At 48.0% G+C, this 21181-nt stretch overlaps 1 protein-coding gene across 5 annotated transcripts in view; it reads right to left on the reverse strand.

Moving 5' to 3' along the window:
• The window catches only part of ACVR1 (activin A receptor type 1), a 69606-nt gene that overhangs the window by 26681 nt on the left and 21744 nt on the right, over positions 1-21181 (reverse strand). The window contains exon 1 of one of the 5 annotated variants that reach the window (XM_017823772.1): positions 10293-10317. The exons of 3 other annotated variants lie outside the window; for them this stretch is intronic. Coding sequence is in view for 1 of the 2 variants with exons in the window: in XM_017823770.1 (XP_017679259.1) it covers positions 16838-16848 (11 nt within the window). In the remaining variant the exon portion in view is untranslated. Of the gene's footprint in view, positions 1-10292; positions 10318-16837; positions 16865-21181 lie in introns of those variants that run through there. One more of the 5 variants, XM_017823770.1, reaches the window with a different exon arrangement.

The raw sequence follows: 21181 nt of genomic DNA on the forward strand, positions 1-21181 counted from the left end.
GGTGCACGGCTTCCAAGCTCCTCGGACGTTTTTGCTTTTAGACACAACTCAGCTGCAGCCAACGTTGGGCACCACTCTGCCAAGGCCATTCCAACTGCCCACAGAGCAGGGACAGTCCCCATCAACATCTGGTGACTTCATCTGTGCTGGGGCCTTGGGCCCAGGAGGCAAGCGGAGCACCCCTGCACATCCAGCTGCCAGACACAGCACCTTTCCCCCTGGAATGGTTCGCTCTCCAAATTCAGTGCACTGTCAGATCTCAGCACAAAACTGCCACTGAAGATACAAATGTCATCGAAACAGAACACCTGGATTTAACCAGCAGCTGTGAATAAGACCCAAACACAAATATTTTCGACTGACAGATTATCAGGAATTGCCTGTAAAAGCTGCTCCTGATTACTTCAGGTAAAAAAATTCAAATAACTACACCACCTCAAAATGCACCCACTACCAGCACCTTCCTTTTAACTTACTCAGACCCTACCTCTCCCAGCTTGGCCTACTTTTCTCCAGCCAGCATTACAGTGTTTATTACAGATGTTATCTGTGCAGTGTGTGAGGAAGAAGCTCAGGGAGGAACACACTCACAGCTTGCAGGGGTTTTGGGATTCCAATCACACACTGCTCCTATTGCATCCTGGTCTGTCCTGACAGGGGGGAAAAACAAGGAGTATGGGCAGGAACACTGAGCCCCACTCCCATGTGGGCAGCAAGGGCACACTCTGGCACAGCACCAGTCAGTGTTACTGGGATGTGGTTCCACAGCCCCTCTGGACCAGTGGAAGGTGCAGCAGTGCCCGACTACCCCCCCAGGCACAGCCCCAGCTCGCTGCCATCACCCTGAGCAGGGTCTTGTCCCCCAGCACCACCTCCCCACAGTGGAAATGCACCCTCAGTCCCCCAGGGGGACCAGCAGGACAGACAGACAGCAGCAGCAGGGGCTGCATCACCCCCCGCTCCCCAAATCAGTGACACTCTCCTGGAGAACTGCACTACAATCTCAGGGAAAATCCAAGACAGCTGAAGTCATGGTCTACATGAGACCACTGACTGCTAATCTAAAAGCAACATTTTCAAATAATAGAGCTTGCCTGTTTGAAGTTTCTGTGGAATACTTCAGCCAACACAAACCAAACATTTCAAAAACAAATCTTTGTCTTCAGTATCACCAACAAAAGTCTTAGTTTTTCCTCAAAGAAGCTCTTTTTTTCCCCCTGGTTTTCCCCTCTTTTCTGCACCCTGGGTTTCAGAGAAGCCAAGGTCTGATGATGTGCACAGCTTTAGAGACCATCTCTCACTGTGACAAGCCCTGCTGCAAGATAACAATATCATCTAGTTCCTACAAATGCATTCATAAAGAGCGTCTCCCTGAAGTCTCACTGTGTTTTCACACCTGTAGGGACCTAGAGAGGTGCAAATGCTTTTTATTCACAGCTCCTGACACTATCAAGTGGGATCACTCAGAGCTCTGTGAGTGAGCTGGAGGAGCTGCTGGACTGCAGGACTGCCCAGGAGACCCCTCATCTGTGTCAGTATTTGACATCACTGAGGACCCTCATTTGCACATCAATAATCCCAGCTGGGTTCTGCCTGCCTGGGTAAATCTGAACCTCCACAATCATTTTCACAGGGTCATCACCACCAGAATACTCTACTTATGCCCCTTAGCCCAAGCACCCTACCCTGAATGCAGCTTGGGGGATTCTGATAAAAATTAGCCAAAACATTTTTTTTAATCTATTTCATTGCAGAATACTACAACAGCAGAACAACAGCAAACACAGCTACAAGGCTGTAAATACTATAAATATACATGTAGGTTTCTATTTATATATATATATATATATATATATATATATATAAATCTGTAAACCTGAGCAGGACAGGAGCACTAGAGGTGCAGAGGAACACCATACCACAGCAGGGGCACCGAGGAGAGACAGGGCTCAGGAGAGCCTGGCTTCACACCTCCACTCACTGCTCGATTACACTGGGATTAGAGCAGCATTCTTCAGGAGTGATGGGCTGCTACAAAGTTGGAAAGGTTAAGGGACACAGAAAAGTCAGGTGTTTGTTCTGCATGCCACTTACAGCTTAACTGCTCCCACCCTCGGCCAGCCAAAGAAAATTAACCAATATTTTTAGAACAATCGGACTGAGAACAGCAGTTCCTGACCCTCCACAGTCACGAGTCACCGAACAGCCTTTCCTCACAGCAGAATCTTTCATTAACTATTACCGTGGAGTCCAAAAAGCTGAATACAAGTAGCAATCCCAAGAAAGAGGAAACACCCTGCCACACGAGAAAGTCAAATTCTTCAGAGATTATATTAGACCACCACAGAATTTCAGCAGTATTGTTCTAAAGTTTGGTCTTGCCTGTTTGGACAGGCCAGAGCCGCATTATTCCGCTCTTAAATCCAAGGGACAAACAAACCCAGGTTCTATTACAGCCACGGTGGCCCACAGCCTCCCGTCCTCCACTGGCACTATGAAACGGGACACTCCAGAGCAGGCTGTCTGGAGGCTCTGTACAAGCCTCATGAATTCCAGAAACAGCAGATGGGCAGTCATCACTAAGAGGAAGACCAGCTGAGGCTTTTCTCCAACCTAGAACCTTCTGATGGTATTTCTGTTCTTCCCACACCAGCAATATTAACTACGATGGATTAGTGGGATGGAGGAGACCTCCAGGCCTTAGGCTGCTGGCCCCATTACCTGCGAGGTGAATGCTCTTCCCCCACCACTGCACGTGGCCAACGACCCCGCAAGGAGCACACACGGACCACCAGAGAGGGACGGACGAAAGAGGAAGTTTATTGTGGGGTTGGGGTTTATAAGGCTTTCAGGAGGGTCAAAGGGGACCAATCACAAGTTCAGGGTCACACAGAAAAAAACATCAGGTAAAGGGTCAACAGCCAATAGGAAGGGGTTAACAAGGGACCAATGAGAAACACCTCAGGACACCTTCCCAGGACACTCTGTAGGAGAGACAATAGCCCTTCACAGGGGGTGTCACAGGGGGTGACAGTGACACTGCAGAAAATACAAAAAGCCATTTTGAAAACATGTTTAAACCACAGTAAAAACTTCTGTCTCCATAATGTTTGAGCTGTTTTCCTCACCAGTCCATCTCCGACAGGACTTTTTCCATCCTGCATATGGCAAATCCATTGCCACAATTAACCTCAAAGTGCTGCAGCTTCCACCACAGCTTTGGTCTGATCTCTCCCTCCACCAGGATCCTCTCCCTTGCTCTGCTCCAGGTCTCTCCAGGCATCCTGCAAGCTGTCCCCCTTTCTCACCTGAGGCTTCGCAAGGCTCCACAACAGGTCTCTGTTCTGCTCACGTCTTACCTGTGACAGGCTCACCTGGGACACTGATCCAGCTAACATTCAAGCCTGCATGCTAAAACAGCTCCAAATCTTTCCAAATCACTCTGTCCTGGCATTTCTTAGTTGCTGTTTTAGCAGTGTCTAAACCCCTCAGGCAAAGGGGCCACCCTATGTCCCCCTGGTACTGGAGCTCCCCTGTCACGGTCCCAACCAGTGTCCATCACTGCCCTGCTATGCACCACTCAGTCAAATCATTGGGCACCTTGGCACCTCTCCCAATGCCAAATTTATCCCAATTATACACAATTCTGACACTTCTTTCCAGAGTTGCTTCAAGTGCTCCCTTTCCACCTATTTAGCTGTATGCTTTCAAACTCTAGAGATGCCAGAAGCAGCCAATCTCGTCCCTATTTAACACTAAATTCCCGTGGCTGACCTTGCACACACTGAGCTGCAGAGTGAAGCACGAGGCCAGTTAAAGTTCTCTTTACAGACCAGGCTGGCTTTGGATCTCCACACAAACTGCCCCAGAGCAACGCACCCATCATCAGGTAGAAACAGGGCCACACTCCTGTGATTAAAGTGAGCTCATGACATACATCCACTGGCCATTTCCAAGGTTCAACATCTCCACATGCAGGGTCCAGCCATGACCATTCATGTCACACACAGAAGACAGTGAGTCAAAGACAACCTCACCAACTGCTCCTGAAAAAAAGAAGCGCCCAAATATGCTTTGGGCCAACAGCTCTCCTTGCTCCTGGGCAGCAATGGAGCAAGAGACCATTCCAACAGGACACAACACAGCACCTGTTCACACAGAGCAGGTGACCACACCGCTTTTTGGGAAGTATTCGGCATGAAGCCATTTTCCTCTGAGAGGAGAACATACAAGTTAAAGGAGTGACTGTACTTCCCACAAATAAAAAATAACAAATACAAACTGTTCCTACAAAAGGGCAAAAAGCGCTGTCAAAGGCACGAGGAAATAAATTTTGGATATGCTGCACAGTAATTGTCACCAGCCTGCCAGCCAGATGCGCTGATGGAAAGGTCCAACAGTCGGTACATACAGGTCTACAACTCCCTGTCACTGCTCAGTGGGAATGGAAAGCCAGGTTGGTCAGCAAGGCCAGATCTGTCTCCACAGGAACCTGTCGCGTTTTCGACCTTCTCCTGGACACAAGACAGACTCTTCTGAGTTTCACGCTGCGAAAGTTTCCACTCAAAGAAAAGCAGCATCAAAACCCAAGCCCAGGTTCCCACCAATGTGGCTCCAGTTCTGAGTGCTCTGCAGTTAGCAGGAACACAGCTGCAGAGAGAAAGCGGGAGCTGCCATGTCTGCCTCAGCATTCAATCAGGCCAGGAATCATCTTAACTTCAGCTGGACCAGACATTAAGGAAACCACAATAAAATGGACTGAGGCATCCAAAATTATTCTCAGAATATAGGCCAGACTGGGCATGAAAACATCTGGGCTTGGCTTGAGTCACGAACCACATGAGCAAGACACCCCAGTGCTGCCTGCAGGCAGCCGAGCAGGAATGTGAGCAGCACAAAGGTAGGCAGCAGCAGTCTCCTACACCCAGATTCCCTTTCTGCATCTTCCTCCAGCAAACATGCCACAGCCCCTTTACTCTGAAGCGTCTCCCACAGCCCAGTCCAGTGGGATTCCTAAGGACAGTGTTTCTGGGGCATCAGGCAATGTGTACACGACCACAGCTGGTCAGGCAGCTGCTCCAGGCAGGTACCCCCAGCTCTGGGGCAAAAACAAGGCACAAAGGGTTAAACCGCTCCAATCCTGGCCTATGCTCACACCCGTGTCCATCAGGCCAGCACTGCACATACTCCAAGGATCCCTTACCCCGCTACACCAACACACACCAGCTCCCCTCCCACCTGGTCCCTTGTTCCAAAAACCTGCACAAACTGACGGGACATTTATCGCAACTCCAACCAGTGAACAGACAAGGTTTCAGATACCAGAGGGGCTGCAGCAGCTCAGCTCCTCTGTCCCTCAGATGAGGGAGTGTCAGCACTACTCACTCTTAGCTTTCCAGTATCAAGGCAAGTGAACTGAGCATTCTCACCAGAACTGCTCAGCACGGCCAGAAAGCCTGAAGGACACCACACCACGCGGGAAGGGACAGGCGTGGGGACAGGCCACTGACCAGAAACTGCTACTGCCTAGACCCAACAATGGAGAAAGGGAAAAAGAAAAGATTAAGGAGGAAATCAGCAGAACTGCAGCAATTATTTAAAAATAAACTGCTCATACATGTTAGAAATAAGTCTGACAGGAGGAACAGGTCTGAAAGAGACACAGGTCATGGCATATTTATGTATTTAATATAACATGGAAAATGGATAGACTATTATACATACAACCTATGGACTAGCCCAGGAAATTCCATTCCTGGACACCACTGTTATCCTAACAATTGTTTCAACCCTCTTAGTTCAGAAGGGATTGAGCCTGGCCCCTTCAGTGGAAGGTACTACCACATATGGCTTCAAGCTGCCCAGAAGAGGCTGAGAACTCAACACCCATGTTTCAGGATGGAGCACATTTGGGACACACCAGGAACAGAGCTCACAGCTTAGTCTCCTCCAGAAGAAATCCAGCACACAACATGCCCAAACTGCTCTGCAACTCTCAACAAACAGAGCTCATCGGGGGGATGAGCTTCTAAAACCCCACCAGTGCTCCAGGACAGAACCCCACCACTGGTGTTCCAGGACAGAACCCCAATGTGGGTTAGAGCCACAGAGCCATCTGACCCCAAAAGCATGTTGGACCAACAGCCCTTCCCCACAGCTCTGCAGCCCCCAAAGTCAGCTACCAAGGGCAAGCAGGACTCCAAGAGGTGTGTTGGGGGGAGGAGAAAAGGGGGTGAGAATGAACACTGAACTAAAACCCGGGGGGGTTTGCACAGCCCAGCAGCCCCAGGGCTCCCCAGGACATCAGTGCTCAGTGTCCCATCATGGCTCCAGCTGTCGCTCCCACAGCTGGCACCAGGCACTGCCAGTCCAGAGCTGCTTCTCCAGGGACATGGCCCTGCTCCATTGGCTCTGCAGCAGCACTACACCATTAATGAAGGTTTTATCTCTCCCTCTTCCTGTCAGCGCAGACCCAGACAGGCTGACTCTGTCAACATTAAGAATGCTTATTTTTCCCTCATTCACTATCTCCAAGCCAAAACAACATCTGGAACTTCAGTTTGCTATACAAAGAGAGACAGATTAAAACTGGAAAAAGCTACACATCAGCTTCCCAAGCTTTACATGTTTCTGCTTTTATCCAAACTTCCCACATGTGCCTTCCAAAACAGCTCCACTGGGAGAAAAACCGAGTCCTTCATACAGACTCCCAAACACAATGTAAGGCCCCTTCCTTATAAATATACTTCAAAATAACCTCGAAAAGGATTATCAGAAAAATAACACAAGCAAAACCAATAGGAAAGTGAGAATTTACCATCACTTCTTACACAAAAGAGAGGTGACATATCAGTGACCTAGAAAAGGAAATGAAACAAAGAATATTACTGGTGTGTGTTACTTGATAAACTAATGGAAAAAAAAACCTGGCGCCATTTCAGGCTACATAAAGGTCCTACTTTAACAGACAGCTGTCTCCAGTGTCATTTAAGTGTGCTTTTTGCTTAGATCATGGTCAATGAATCATGAAAATCAATACAGAAGGAAAACATAAAACCACGCTGCAGACAGGCTCAGCAGTGGAGCATGTACCAACTAGCACCAGCCTTGGCTGGAGAAAGATGTGCCAAATAAACACAGACTAGTTATTCCAACAACATTTATTTAACTCTTAGTAGTTAATTAACAGAAGTCATGACTACTGGTTATTTTCTAACCAGCCATCCCACTGCAGTTACGCACTCCCAGCTCACCACCAAAGCTCTCCCTCCTCTCCCCCGCGTGTGCCGCCTCTGCCCGGCACTCCCGGCCTCACCCACAGCTGGCCTGCAGCCCGGCACAACTCCCACTCCGAGCACAGCTGGAGCTGGGTGATGGTGGCCCAGAGGTTCCCCACCATGGCCCGGCTCCACTGTCCCGGATCACCCACGGCCCGGGACCCGGAGCTGCCCAGGCCTGCCTGGATGCTGGGCCAGCCCTTCCCCAGGGACACGCTGCCGCCTGCTAAGCAATGACTGCTCTCCGAGCAGGAATTTCCATCCCACAGCCCCCCTGGACGAGCTATCCCAGTGCCAGTCCCGGGCTGCAGGAAGCCGCCGTGCTGCTGCCAATCGCAGTATTATTTTCAGCTGACAATCATGTAAAACCAATTTGAATGGCCAAAGCAGGATAAAGCGTATGTTTTCGGGAACAAACAAAACATGTCTCACGGGTTTCTGCATCTAGCAGCAGATTTTAACATAACACAGAGTGGAACCCAATTAAAATAGTTCTCGTTGAACGGAACAGGCCCGTGTTGGAGTGGAAGGAGAGAGAGCCAACCCCCGCATTGTAGCAGTGCTTTGACAGTCTCATAGCAATGACCACCAGTTCAAACACACAGCGCATGCCAGCGCCAGGGAAGCAACAGCAGCATAAGCTCAAATGGTAATTTGCTGCTGAATACACACAAAAACCCTCTCTGCACCACTCAGAAATTACTCATGTTTTAGCAGATTTTTGTTTTGCACCCAGCTGTTGCCTGTTCCCAAGGCATCTACTCACGAATTAGCCATTTCCTCTCTGAAAAGCAGGATTAACTCACAGCAATGGTACTCGGCAGCAGTGAGGCTCGGTCCCCCCAGCCCCTGTCCCTGCAGGTCCCCAGCCTGCTCCTCAGCAGCCGGGCACTCCAGAGGAAGCTGAGCACTGCCAGCAAACAAGCAGATCAGAGCTGAATAAATGAATCCTTTATCAATGCTTTTAAAACTTCATTTTTCTGTCAGTTGGCTGAAAAAACAGGAATTACTAAATCATCTCCAAAACTCCCAGAATTGACTGAATAATATGAACTCACTTGACAGTTTGAGCCAGTAAAACCAAAAGTCACCCCTACTGATGTGTGCAGCAGTCACTGCCCCGTGCCTGGGAACGGTCACCGCAGACACGGACAAGACTGCATTCCTTCGGACCAGAGCTCCAGGCTGAACTGTCCCACTGGGTGGACTTCCTGCTCGTCCTGCTTGCCATTTTGGGACACTCCTCACGGTTTCCCAGAGCAAGGATAATCATGACTTGGGCTAGCAGAGTTTGAAACTAAACCAGTGAACCACTACCGCGTGAACCTGGTTGCTGGTCAGGTTTGTTTCCCATGAAGAACCATTTATGCAGTCAAACAAAATCTGCCATGCCTAGGATTTCCCTGAATTCGAAGAGCACTGCAGCATTCTCTCAATACCCAGTTCATGACCATGCAGGAAACCGAAATGTAGCTACCTACATGGCACAAACCACTTAACCAAGTACTTTGATTCCTCCTCTTTGTATGTTCCCTTCCACTCGCTCCAAGTCCCTCAAAGCAATTATTTTCACTCCATTCTCTGGAATCCCCCCTTCCTTCACCTTCACATGTACCTTCCAGTCCAGGCACTCTCCTTCTGCCACCTTCTCTCCAGCTGTCTTCTGCACTAGAAGAATTTCTCATCTACTACATAGCACATGATTCTCAAAAATTGTCACCTTTCTTTTTTTGGTCATTTCTTAAAAAATAGCTTTTATAACTAAATTCCATCTGGGGTCAACAGCTTGTTTGTTCCCTTGTTCCTGCTGGGTTCTGAGGGGCACAGTCAGGGTGCCAGTGAGCTGTGATCTCCAGCAGTGGCACCGAACATCCAACAACACGGTGTCTGGGGCTTGGTGAAGACAAGGGCTGCTGGACACTGGTTAACACTGGCCCACAGATACAAACACACTGCTGCAAGAAACAACTACAACGACAGACCTTTAGCTCAGAACTCTGATGAGATGACTTCTTGCCTGCAGCTGCTCAGAGGAACACCTATTTCTGGACCTGCAGCTGTACATTACCTCTCAGCTCTCCTCCAGCAGCAATAAACCCTTCATCTCCCTTCTGCACGCAGAATTGTGTTCTCCTGGAGTCCTGCCCCTGTCTCACCTCCATACAACCAGAGGCAGGACAGTCTCCTATCAGCACCACAAGCCCGAAGCATAAGAGAGGTCTTGCCTGCAACTGGTGGGAACATGAATTCCGAACAAAGACTCTGCTCCATGGTCTGTATTTGACTGTAACACGAAGGCTCTGCTCACCTGCCACCAGGTGGGGAGGAGGGGGCAGGAGATGTTTGAGCAGCTCTGTTGTCACCTCTGCAAAAGGCTGAGCTGTCACTGCACCGTGACACGAGCACCAGCAGCACCAGCTCAGGGCAGACAAAGCAAGCCACGGAACAAACCCAAAAGCACCGAGTTCCCACAAGCAGGGCTGCAAAGAAATTAAACAGCTTCAAAATAACTCTGTGGCAAACTTCCCAGGGGCAGAGTTGCCAAACTAGCAACTCTGGGGAGGGCTGGACGAGCCAGGGCTCTCTGCAGGTCTGCACGGCTCCCCAGGAAAAAGCAATCCCTGGCCACCCGAAAATCCAGCCAGGCTGCACAAGCTGCTCCTGGCAAGGAACGCCACACAAAATGATTTCAGCACTACATGGAGTATTTCATCCTTCCTACACGGCTCCAGTTCCCTGCACACAGCTGCAGGGGCTGTGTGATGCTGTGCTGCCATTAGAGAAGTGTTCTTATTGAGGGTAAAGGTTTCTCTGGACCTTCCACGCTGCTTTAAGCCCTCACTCCATCTTCACCCCCTTTCTCCTGCCTCCTCCCTCAAATCCAAAGCCTTAATCTTGGGAAGGCACAAAATGACAGTGACATAATTTCAAAGCACTTCACAGCCCCAACCCTTCCCAGCTGAGGCTGGATAAATCCCCAGGATGAACACCCAACAGCGGGTACACCACACTTGCCTTTTGCTGCAGTCACTTCACTTGAGCAGGAACTCTGCACTCGGGATGGAAGTTTCACTGGACTAATACCAGGAAAAAAATAGCTACAGAAATGCAAAATAAACCCTACTGAGTAATTGTGTGAGCATAATGATTCAGAGACAAGCTAAGCAAAATTCAAGTTTTAAAACAAACAAACCAAAAAATCCCCCCCCAAAGCCCCCAACCCACACATTTGGAATTTTAACTAGTTTTCTGAAATTTTCAAAACAGCATTTTACATCTCCACGGGTGGAATATTCATTTCAGGTTTTGCTGTGTATTTAAATGCTCAAAAGCTGATCAAGGTGATTTTAATTAGAAAGTTGAGTACAATTTAAATAACTCATTTCATGCATGATTTTGTACTTATTTTTTGTTCTTTTTTAAGAAAGGTTTAATTACAGTTCAACACAAATGAACATATTAAGACTAACTTAATACAGGCTTTAAAGACCACTTCCTTCTCCGTCCCTCTACTCCAGCACCCAGGAACCCAGGTTTCCAGTTTTTTTACAAAAAGCAATATATTATTATTATTATTATTATTTACTTTTACAAATAGTATATTTCTGAGTTTATTTTTAATTGGAAAACAGGTCTACAATGGCCTGATTGTGCTAATTACAGAAGAAAAATTATCAGAGCCTTCTGCTAGTAAAGCCCAAGGACACAGGACGTGTGGCTGTTGAACTGACCTGGCCAAAGTCAGCCAGGTGAGCTTGGCTGGGTGGCCTGGGTGGGAGGAGAAAAGACCACCCTGTTTCTCAGCTCTTGGATCAAGTGGAGTCAGGCTTTGCTGCTCTCAGGAGCCCCAGTAAACAGCCTCCACCATCCCACACCTGAAGTTTCAGGAAGACCTGAAACACTCTTTACAAATCTCTGCCGGGTCTTAGACCAGGAGGGAGTGTTCAATCACCTTTAAACTCTTCTCATTAAGCAGCTGGGGCGAGCGTTTAACAAACTTTATTTAGCATTTACTGGGGGGTTTTATAACAAGCAAACAAAAACACAAATTAAATTAAACCCAAAACAGTTCAGCCATTTAGGGTAATTTTAACTTTTATACTCCAGACGCACAACCGCAAAGGTGCCGCCTATTTCTGCAGGACCTCGGCCTGGCTCCAGGGAGGGTCAGCTCAGCCCTGCAAATCTCATTATTTCCTCAAATCCTTCCACAGAGGCCCAAGTTTTAGCTTGCTAGTTTTTAACTCAATTCAGAGTAAAATCAAATGCTACTTTTTTTTTTTTTTGCATGTTTCACGTAGCAAATATTTGCCATGTTCATTTATTTTATTTAAGCATTTTAAATTACTTTAAAAGACAGCTTTTTCTGCGAGTATTTTTGTTTGCTTGCTTTGTAAGGAAGTGGCCTTTCAAGATCAGAGAATCAACAGAATCTCCCTTAAACATCATCAGATACTCAAATATTCTCTTGGTGCCTCAGGGAACCGATCACATACTGCATAGCAAACCCACCTTCATGCTAAGCTGTAACTCACAGCAGGCCAGAAAAGCCTATTTCCTTTGGCCTGGGTTTGCTTCTTGACACAGTAGCTACTGTGGCCTCTTGACCCATAATTATCACCCAAAAAGACGATAACACATTAAGCACCTTTTTCCTTCAGCTGTTAGGACCACAGGTGCCTGCAGAGGGTCTGTGACCCTAAGAACAAGTTGGGTAAAACCTGTAAGCTGCACCATGCTGACAGCTAACACACTTACAGACACCTTTCATACAATTGTGATACGCCAGTGTTAAATCAGACATTTCTGGCTTGTCCAACATTAATTTTTTAATTAATATGCCATTATAAACTCAATTTCAGAAGAATCCCTCATTCCCATACAACCCAACACACCTGTGGAACCGAAACAAGATCAATCCTGTCAAAAAAAGCCTTAAGATTTTTGGAAGAACATTTCAGAACTTTGAGGAAAACCCCCACATTGGTATCCTTTCCCACTGCTTGCATACCAACCCCTCAGAGACTTCACTTACAGCCTACACATCACTGCTGTTTGCAGCTTTGGGTTGGGTTTATTTCCCTTCGTGGTCACACTGGACAGTGTTCCAGAAAGAACCTTTTCTATGCACACTCACTTTCTGCTGCCCGAGCCCTACTCCCCTGGGGGACCCCGCAGTCCCCCTGCAGAGGGTCCCTGCCAGTGCAGCCTAAGAAGGGAGGGTGAGGTCTCCAGCCCCCGTGCCCTGCAGTGCTGCCCTCACACCTCCCACCAAGGGAAAGCTCTTAAAAACCACAGTCCCCACCCTGAGAGACGTCACACGTGCCACTGGGAACTGCTCGGGTGAGACAATCCCAAGCCAAACACGCAATCCTCTGCCATCACATCTCTATTGACTTGCCAGCAAGGACCTTCCCCCCATGCCAGGGTACCACCGCAGGACACAGACTGCCCAGCAAACCACCCCAAACCTCACCGAGGGCTTGCTGGCCCCTGCTTTGCTCACACTTGGAACACGAAGCGTGTGCAGAGGGAACAGCACCAATTAACAGCTGACAAGCAATAACTTACTCTGGTAGGGACACTTTGCCACATGCCTGGCCCTGTGCCACTGCCTCCTCTCACGGTGACACCCGAGTCCCACAGAGCCTCCCTGAGTGTCCCTCTTTCCCCACCCCCCCCAGTCACTTGTATCTGTAACGAGAGCCAAACTCCATCTCGGTTCCCAGAAGGCTCCTTTAGGAGACCTGACAGCAGAGACCACCTTCACTTCCAGCACAGTGGTTCTTCACCCCCTAAACCATGTGGCCCCAGTGCCACAGTCAGTTCACAGGCACCTGAATTCCTACCAGAAGGCAGGCAAAAGCCACGAGTGGTGCTCCTCCCCTCCCCAGAAGAACGAGGGCTTATCAGTTTGTCTAGCTTGGTTTTCCTGTGGCACACACATCCCTGAAGAAGAGCACTTGCTTCTCTTTCCAGATTTCCATCACAGCCAGGAAAAATCATGAATCTCCCTCTTCGAGGAGGGTATCTGTTGATATTTTCACCCAGGTCTGAAAAGAACCATCAGGCACCAGGAGACAAACATCACAGTCCTTCCAAAGCTTGAAGAAAGCTGTTTCCTTGAGGAGACAGCACAGGCACTCACTCCAGCCACACAAGGACGGACGCTGCAGAGCAGGAACAGTGACCAGGGGACTCTGTGCAGAGGAACAGCAGCCTCTGAATTGCACCTACTTCACTTGAGAACAGCCTCAAAACACAAGCAAGCTCTCAAGATCCCTTTCTTCTGCGTCCATCTGCCGCTGTGTTGCTGTGCTGTGGCTCTGTGAACCCAGCCTTGCGGAAAAACTTCCAGTTAATTCACCTACTCCATTTGCTTTAGTCCACTCCCCAGAGTTCCATATCCAGTAGATACTTATTTTAAAGCTAAGCCAAAACCATTCAAATGCTAACACTTCAGGGCCTTCAATACTCCTCATTGCATGAAGGAGGGTCTCTCTTAGAATAAAGAGCATCCACTTTGGGAACTAAACCAACATGACTATAATTGGGCTGCACGTCAAAGTTTCACAAATCCCCAGACTGGAAATAAAGTAGGTTTTACTCCTTGCAGACCCTTTGTCATGGAAGGTGTAAAACTGCACTGCAGCCTCGGGAACAGCAATTCCTCACCAGAGACTCCAGGAACTGCGTAAGAAAACCAAGCTTCAAAAGCCAGTTGGGTGTTCTGGCTCCTCACTGCATGGTATTTTGACCTTCCTAATGGAGAAACTAGAAAAAGTTCCCTCCAAATCCTGGATGCTCTTTCACATGAGAGTCCAATACCTGTTTTCTTTGAATGTCTAAACAACATCCAGGAACAAATTCCAAACAAAAAGATGAAGTTAAAGTCTTTTCCAGTCGTTAAAATACGCCACTTTTGCACCAGGCATGGAAATACCGTGTTTCTTTCAAACAGCCTTTTGATGGTGCTTCGGTTTTTACTTCCATCATTTAGGAACAGTCATATTGATTCACTCATTCTTCAAAATATGACATGTTGTAAGGAAGGTGTATGGAGGGAAGGTCTAAATAGGTTCAGATTTTAGAACAGGTTTTGCAGACCTTGCCCAGGTTTGCTTCAGAGGTACAACATTAGTCTTACAAATGTGTAAAACGCATACAACCAAGATAGAAAAAACACCCTATTGTTTAGGCAAGCTGGGGCATGTCACTCAGATTACTCTCTACTGGAGGTTGATGCAGACATGCCAGGTCCACAAACACACTGAAGTGTCTACGTGGCATTTCTGGCACATTTCTAAAGGCCTAATCGACAACGAACTAACGTGAGGTTAAGGGAGAGCAAAAGCCAAGCCAAAGAGTCGTTCAAGAATTGAAGAAGTGCACAGGCCTGACAGCAAAAGCCAAGGAAAGGCAGGATCCCTGAGAAGGGCCACGGAGGAAAGGCCAAGGCAGGCGCCGGCCACGTCCCAGCTGCGCCTTCGCGCGCGACGCGGGGACCGGGGAGGCGACACGGCCCACGCGCTGCACGGGTTGCAGGCTGCTACAGGAGCTCTGTCTGCCACCCCAGCCACTTGAAATAACTTGAATGTTTCTTTCTGGACACAGACGGGTTCAAATTATGCAAAGAAGCTGGAGGAAAGCCAACACTCCAATGATTTAACCTTCATCCTAACCACAAAGACGTACCTCTGCTCTCCCAGACGGGCGTCTGTGAGCTGGGATGGGCACAAAGGGCTGCCCAGCCGAGCAACAAGGTTCTGCCAGAGAGAGGAACACGACATCAAAGACAGACCCTGTGCTACCCCTGCAGGGAGGACAGCTCCCAAACCAAGAGAAGCAGAGATGGTCCCAGACCACATTTACACGTAGTCACCCCGAGAGGGAAAATAGGTGGAGTAAAAAGATGCTTGCGTGGCATTTTTCATCATCGTTTCATTTAGACCCAGGATGCACACAGGTTTTGCAACTCAATCCAAAAATAAAGGTCAAGTGGAATAAAAATTACTTAGATGAATGCTCAGTACATAAGAATAAATGTCTGGAAAATAATTTCCTGAGTTTTCAAAATATTTGCTTTATTTTTCTATTGTAATCAAAATCGCCAAGAGTACACACATCCCTCCTCTGTTTTGTTGTGGTTTTTTTTAAAATTCACAAGCGTCAGCACTTTTTCATGAGTTAAGAGTACATCTAAAATACTTTTCCTTATCATTTGAGTCAGTATTTAAAAACCAAATTGAAAATAGCCTTTTTTAAAAAATGCGCAACTTGTTGTAATTCCACTCCTAGGAGATATGAATTAGCTAATTTAATACTCAGACTAGTGCACTACAAGCTACACAAGTTTTCATTCTGACAATGGAAAATAAGGAGTAGCACACAGTATAGTACTTCAAGATTGCCTGCCATATGAACTCCATTGCCAAATTTTCCTCCAGCCTGGGATTTGCCCAGCCCATGCCATCAAAGGTGATGTTTTAGCAGGCTGCTACCCCACAGCTACAACTGCAGTTGCAGTAGGCAGCTACTCTCCAGTAGCAGGAAAGGATTTAATGGATTAAAAAACCCAAAAGATATCACTCCTTATGAAGTCAAGAAGAGTTTCAATGTGCAGCATGGACATGACTTTTACCAATAACCAACCTGCAAGGCATCACCTATCTTTTCTCTAACATAAGAGTATTTTAATGTAACATGATACAATTAATATTCTCTTAAACCAAACCATTATCTTTTGATTTTGTTTTCTCTTCTAAGATTCAGACTTAAAATGACTTAATTGTTGCAGTCCACCCACACAAACACAAGAGACAAGTTTATTGCAGTGGAGAGCCCTAAATAGCACAGTCTGGTTTAGGCTGACTAATACAAACACGCATTTTGTTTAATTTTACATTTGTTCCTAGGGAGATTTCGCTCTCATCTCTTCTGCCTCCCATTCCACACCACCTGACAACACAGGACATCACCACCCCTGAGGGATGAGTAACATGGGGCAGCTCTGGCACCGTGCAGCAGCTTGGGGGACAGGCTGGCCACTGCTGGCCACCAGCTCAGGGGACAGACTGGCCATTGTCCAGCAGAGAAGGGAGGGCAGGCAGGCATGTGGGACTTCCAAAAACCTGTGTCCAAGCACACAGTGAGGCCACAGCCAAGGCCAAGAGCAAGCCGGCAGCAAGGAAACCTGCAGGAACTCTCCCTGGGGAGCAGAGCACAGCAGGTCCACTCTGGCACAGACAAACCAGGCCAAGGCACCCTAAAAACCCAAACTCAATACTCCCACAAGGAACTCAAGCAAGGCAACAGTTTTCACAAACACACCGAGGTAGCACAGCATCCTCTGTGTCTGCCCAGCCACTCGTACCCTCGCAGATCCCTCCTTAGCACCAGCACAAGAAAACAAACCGGGAATTAACCTGGGTTAGAACTAATCTGGCAAAGACAGACTAAGTTTTAACCAAATTAACACCTTATCCAGTGCACCACATGGCCAGAGATGCCTGAACAGGGGAAGGAACAGCACACGGAGAGGGAGAAGCAGGACTACTTACTCCCCTGGCATTAGTAGCCAGCAAAAAGGTTTGCGCAACCACAGCCCCAACCGCCTCAAACCGCTGCGCCAGGAACCCCAGGCCATTCGAGGGGAGGGTTGGAGGGGCCTGCTGAGGCACACAGACTCCTGAAAGCAGGGATCAGCAGCTTCCAGGACTTCAAAGGGAAGCCACTTCTAGCCTGCGAGCTATCCGCCCAGCCAAAGGCGGCTGGCAGGGCTGCCAGCCCGCTCCTGCTGTCACCGGATCCCTGCCAGGCAAACAGCAGACCTGCAATTAGAAGAGGTGTTTGTTGGCCTCTCTTCTGCAGCTCATTAGCAGAGGTAAGGCTTGCAGTCAGAACAAGAAAGGCCCGACCTCCAGTGAGCACAACTCGCTACAACTGCTCTCTGTAAGACCAGGAACAAGCCCTCCTACCAGTTTCCACTCAACTGAGGGTCATCTGTGGCTTCAGCGTGCCGGGAAGGAATGTTCCAGGGGCTCAGGACAGATGGTTAAGGGTTGCAGCATCACCTCTTCTGTAGAAAGGCCCAGATAACAGCCCTTGGTGTTCCCCCTCACCATCTCCTACCTCCATCTCTGGTCATTTCAGACATGGCAAATGATTCCAAAGTCTGCCTTGGACAATCACTTAACTGGAGGTCTTCTGTTTTAATAAGCTTTTCTTAACCAAGCTGGAGCCTTCCTTTTCCTAAAGCAGAGTGGAGTTACTCCACAGCAAGCTCCAGGCACTTCCCGATGCATCTTCATAGAAGCACCATGAGCAGGGAACAGTGACTTCATCTGAGCCTGCCAGGAAGGGAGATCCACTGACAACAGGACTTCTGGGGGCAACCAACTGCTGAGCTGCCTCTGCACACCAACAGGAGCAACAAACACCGCCACACACACCTCACTCAGCAATAACCTGACCCCAAAAGAGGCCAGGAACAGACGCTTAGGAAGAAGCGTGAGGACACAGCATGCAAAGGTCGTTCTCCCATCCTCCTCTGCCCCTGACCCCATACTTCCCAGATGGAGATAAATTCCCAAGCCCAAACCTGCATCTGAACTACTGCATTTACTGGCTCCCTACAGGCCTACCATGAGATCCAATTATTTCTTAAAAGAAGAATAAGTCTCCCGAATGTCCCACTACAATCAGTCTCTGGCTTAAACAGGCAAAAACTGTAAGTTTCAGTTTTACAGCTGCCGATTACTGACTACACACGGTATAACCCCTTTCTTACATCATAAGAAATTATGTAAGATCATCACTTCCCATTTACTCACATGTCAATTGTGACTTTACGACCTCTACAGTATTTCCTTTCAGGCACTTCTTCCCTTAGCAGGAGTCAGTTACTTACACACACTGCATCCACACCACCTCACACAGCCTTGCAGAACAAGGCTGAGCCAACTGCATGTAAAACTAAAACAGGTCCCGGGCGTGAAGAAACTGTGGAGCTGAAGGACAATGATGATCCCAATGGATCAGGGACTTACACCATCTTTGTACTCAAACTGAATTCCAGCACTTGAGATAAGGGGCCTTGATCTGGGGGCTTCTCAGGTGTTTCGGAGCTGATGGCACACCGATCTGCAGGCACAAGGAATGCAGAGCACGTTCTGCCCAGAGCTGGGCAGTCTCGTGTCCAAGAGGCTCTGGCCCCCAGCACACTGCCCAGCACAGCAGGGTGGGACAGGCAGGGCCAGCGCTGGGACAGCCAGCAAGGCGAGGCACCCACAGCATGAAAGGGCAGAGCACATCAAAGGAACCCTGCCAGAGAGGACCTACCCTACCTGGCAGACTGTGATGCAGCACCTGATGGTGACTATTCAGCTCAGATGAATCACGAGGTCAGCTCTGGCCTGGCGGGGGAACACCTGAGCTGCCAGCAGAGCCCCGGCCCCTCCACGCTGCAGCGCTGCTCCCTTCCACAGGCAGGAATAGTGCCTACTTATTTCACTAGGAATGCAGGCACACTCCTCATGTTCCTTCCAGCAAACAGCATCCCACAGAGTCCAACGCTACTTTATAACCACAGTGCCTTCTCTGTGGATCTTGTTGTGAGAGAACTTTGAGAGCATGTTCTGAACACCAGCAAGGTACAGATGCAAATCCCTCTGAAACTGGAACCTGTGAGCACTGACTGCACACACACAATTCCACAACAGCACATGTTAACCTCACCTGAGGGTGGGTCACATGCATGCTCATGGTCCAGTGTAACACAGAGAACTACTTCACTAAAACCACTTACTCCTATTTGTCTGGACTTCTATGCCTTTGAAAGCATTACTCTAAAATTGTGTTTTGGCTGCAAACATAGTGGGGAAAAAAAGGAATTTCTTGAAAGCATTTCCATGGAATTCCACACATTTCACAGTCAACAACGTTTTATAAATTCATGATCCCAAAATACTTCATAAACCCATGCGAAGTCAGCTTTCCAACACTTCTGGGAAACATCATTATTCCTCACTTTACAGACATGTACAGGTAGGTACAGCATATAAATATCTTATGCCCTCAACACGTGGCCACAGAACCTATGGCAGCAGAGTTCAAAAGGTGAGCTTTTTGACAGTGTCATTTACCTCTGTAACTAAGGTGCTCTTAAACTGTCTCAGTCTTGACTACCCTCAGGTCCTAAAGCAACTAATCCACCCCCTAACACACCCTGGTCAAGGCCAGCCTGCCACCCCCCCATGACATGGTGAATCCTCATCCACAGAGGCACTCAGAAATCACCGCGTTCAGCACCACCTCTGCAACCTGCTGTAGCTCGACAGCTGCACAGGTGAGTGAGGCAGGTTTATAACCTGTTTATACACAGAATCAGATATCAGGATGCCCATTTGAGAGTTCCAATACCAAGACTGTAAATGAATTCAAGCAGCCTTTTTTTTGGCAGGGACAAGGGGGCTGAACGGTTGCCTAATTATTTTACAACGGCTGTCCCTAGATCCTATTTTAGCATCAGGCTTTCATTAAATTTAAGCATGACTTCAGAGTACCAGCTGGCTGGAAAAAACAAAAACCACAAACACAACCCACCCACAACACCCCACTGGTGTTCTTTCCCCCGCCCATGTTCTCTTCCTACCCTCTCTGAGGGCTTGGAAGACATAAGTTCCATTTGGAGAGCCGGCCTCAAAAGCAGATAAGTTCTGCAGGAAATGGCTATATTTAGCCCTCCCCTTTCACCTCGGTTCCTCCACACACTCACATTCTCCTGAGGAAGGACCCTTCTACTCTTGTGTTAGAGGTGAGCTTTAGCAGGTTGCCTCAGCAGAACAAATGCAACCAACTTCATATGTGTTAAGAGCATAAACAATCACTAGAATATCAAATATCCATCTACTAAGGCATAAAATAGAATTCTCATGTCTCAAAGTGCGTTGAATTGTGAGCTCCAGGAACACAATATGGCCAAAGCCCCTTTATGAGTGATGCCCATGGAGGGTGAGGCTGAACTTCTGCACACACTGTTTGGGTCTTCACCAATTCTTTTGTCAGTAACCAAGCCAGCCATCCTATTCTCTACAGAGCATAAACATGAGGTAACAACCTCAACAGCTCTGCAACCAAAATATTTTCAGTTTCATAATGTAAGTATCAAAATAAGTCATGAAAAAAACAGCAACAGTTCCTGGGCAGTGGAACTTAATGAGACTGCCAGCAACACCTCTGGAAGCATCAGCAGCAGCAGGCCAGTAGGATTTCCCTTTCCCAGCTTGAAACTTTGAGATATGTAATAAGCCTTAAAACTAAAAATATATAACACAGTTTTATTCTGGCCTAACTACAATTCAGGCCTGTAAGAGCTGACTATTTACAAACTGAGATGGTTGAGGGGTGATCTATCTCACAGCAACAGACCTAAAAGTTTGTCTCGAAATGGAGACAGACAGAAACACATCTGTCACTCAGCATGGAGACAAACAGGCAGAGATTTACAGTCAGGAATGACTCCCAGTCCTGGGCCACTGGGCAAGGAGCACATCCCCACTCCCGCAACCAGAGGAATGCAGGTCTTATCCCAGCAAACAATTCCTGAGAGAAAGCAAACCTCTCAAAACACTGCACACACTTAACACCTCCTGGGGGGAGCACAGTGCACACAGGAACTTTTTGTTTCCTTAAAACAGATCTGTAACACCTCCTCCAGGAAAAAAAAAAGTTTCAGCCATCAAAGTCCTGCACTTGAGAGCTCTCCACAGCCAGGACTGCAGCTTTCCCATTTTAATTGCAAGGCACCCCAGCACTGTTCAAACAGTTACAGCCCTTCAAGGACAGAGCTCGGAGAGTATTTGCAAAGTGCCTGCTGCATTCCAGGTCACAACCGTCCCTCTGAA

This window comes from Lepidothrix coronata, unplaced genomic scaffold (assembly GCF_001604755.1).
Source record: "Lepidothrix coronata isolate B3197 unplaced genomic scaffold, Lepidothrix_coronata-1.0 Scaffold105, whole genome shotgun sequence".
Taxonomy (NCBI): Eukaryota; Metazoa; Chordata; class Aves; order Passeriformes; family Pipridae; genus Lepidothrix; species Lepidothrix coronata.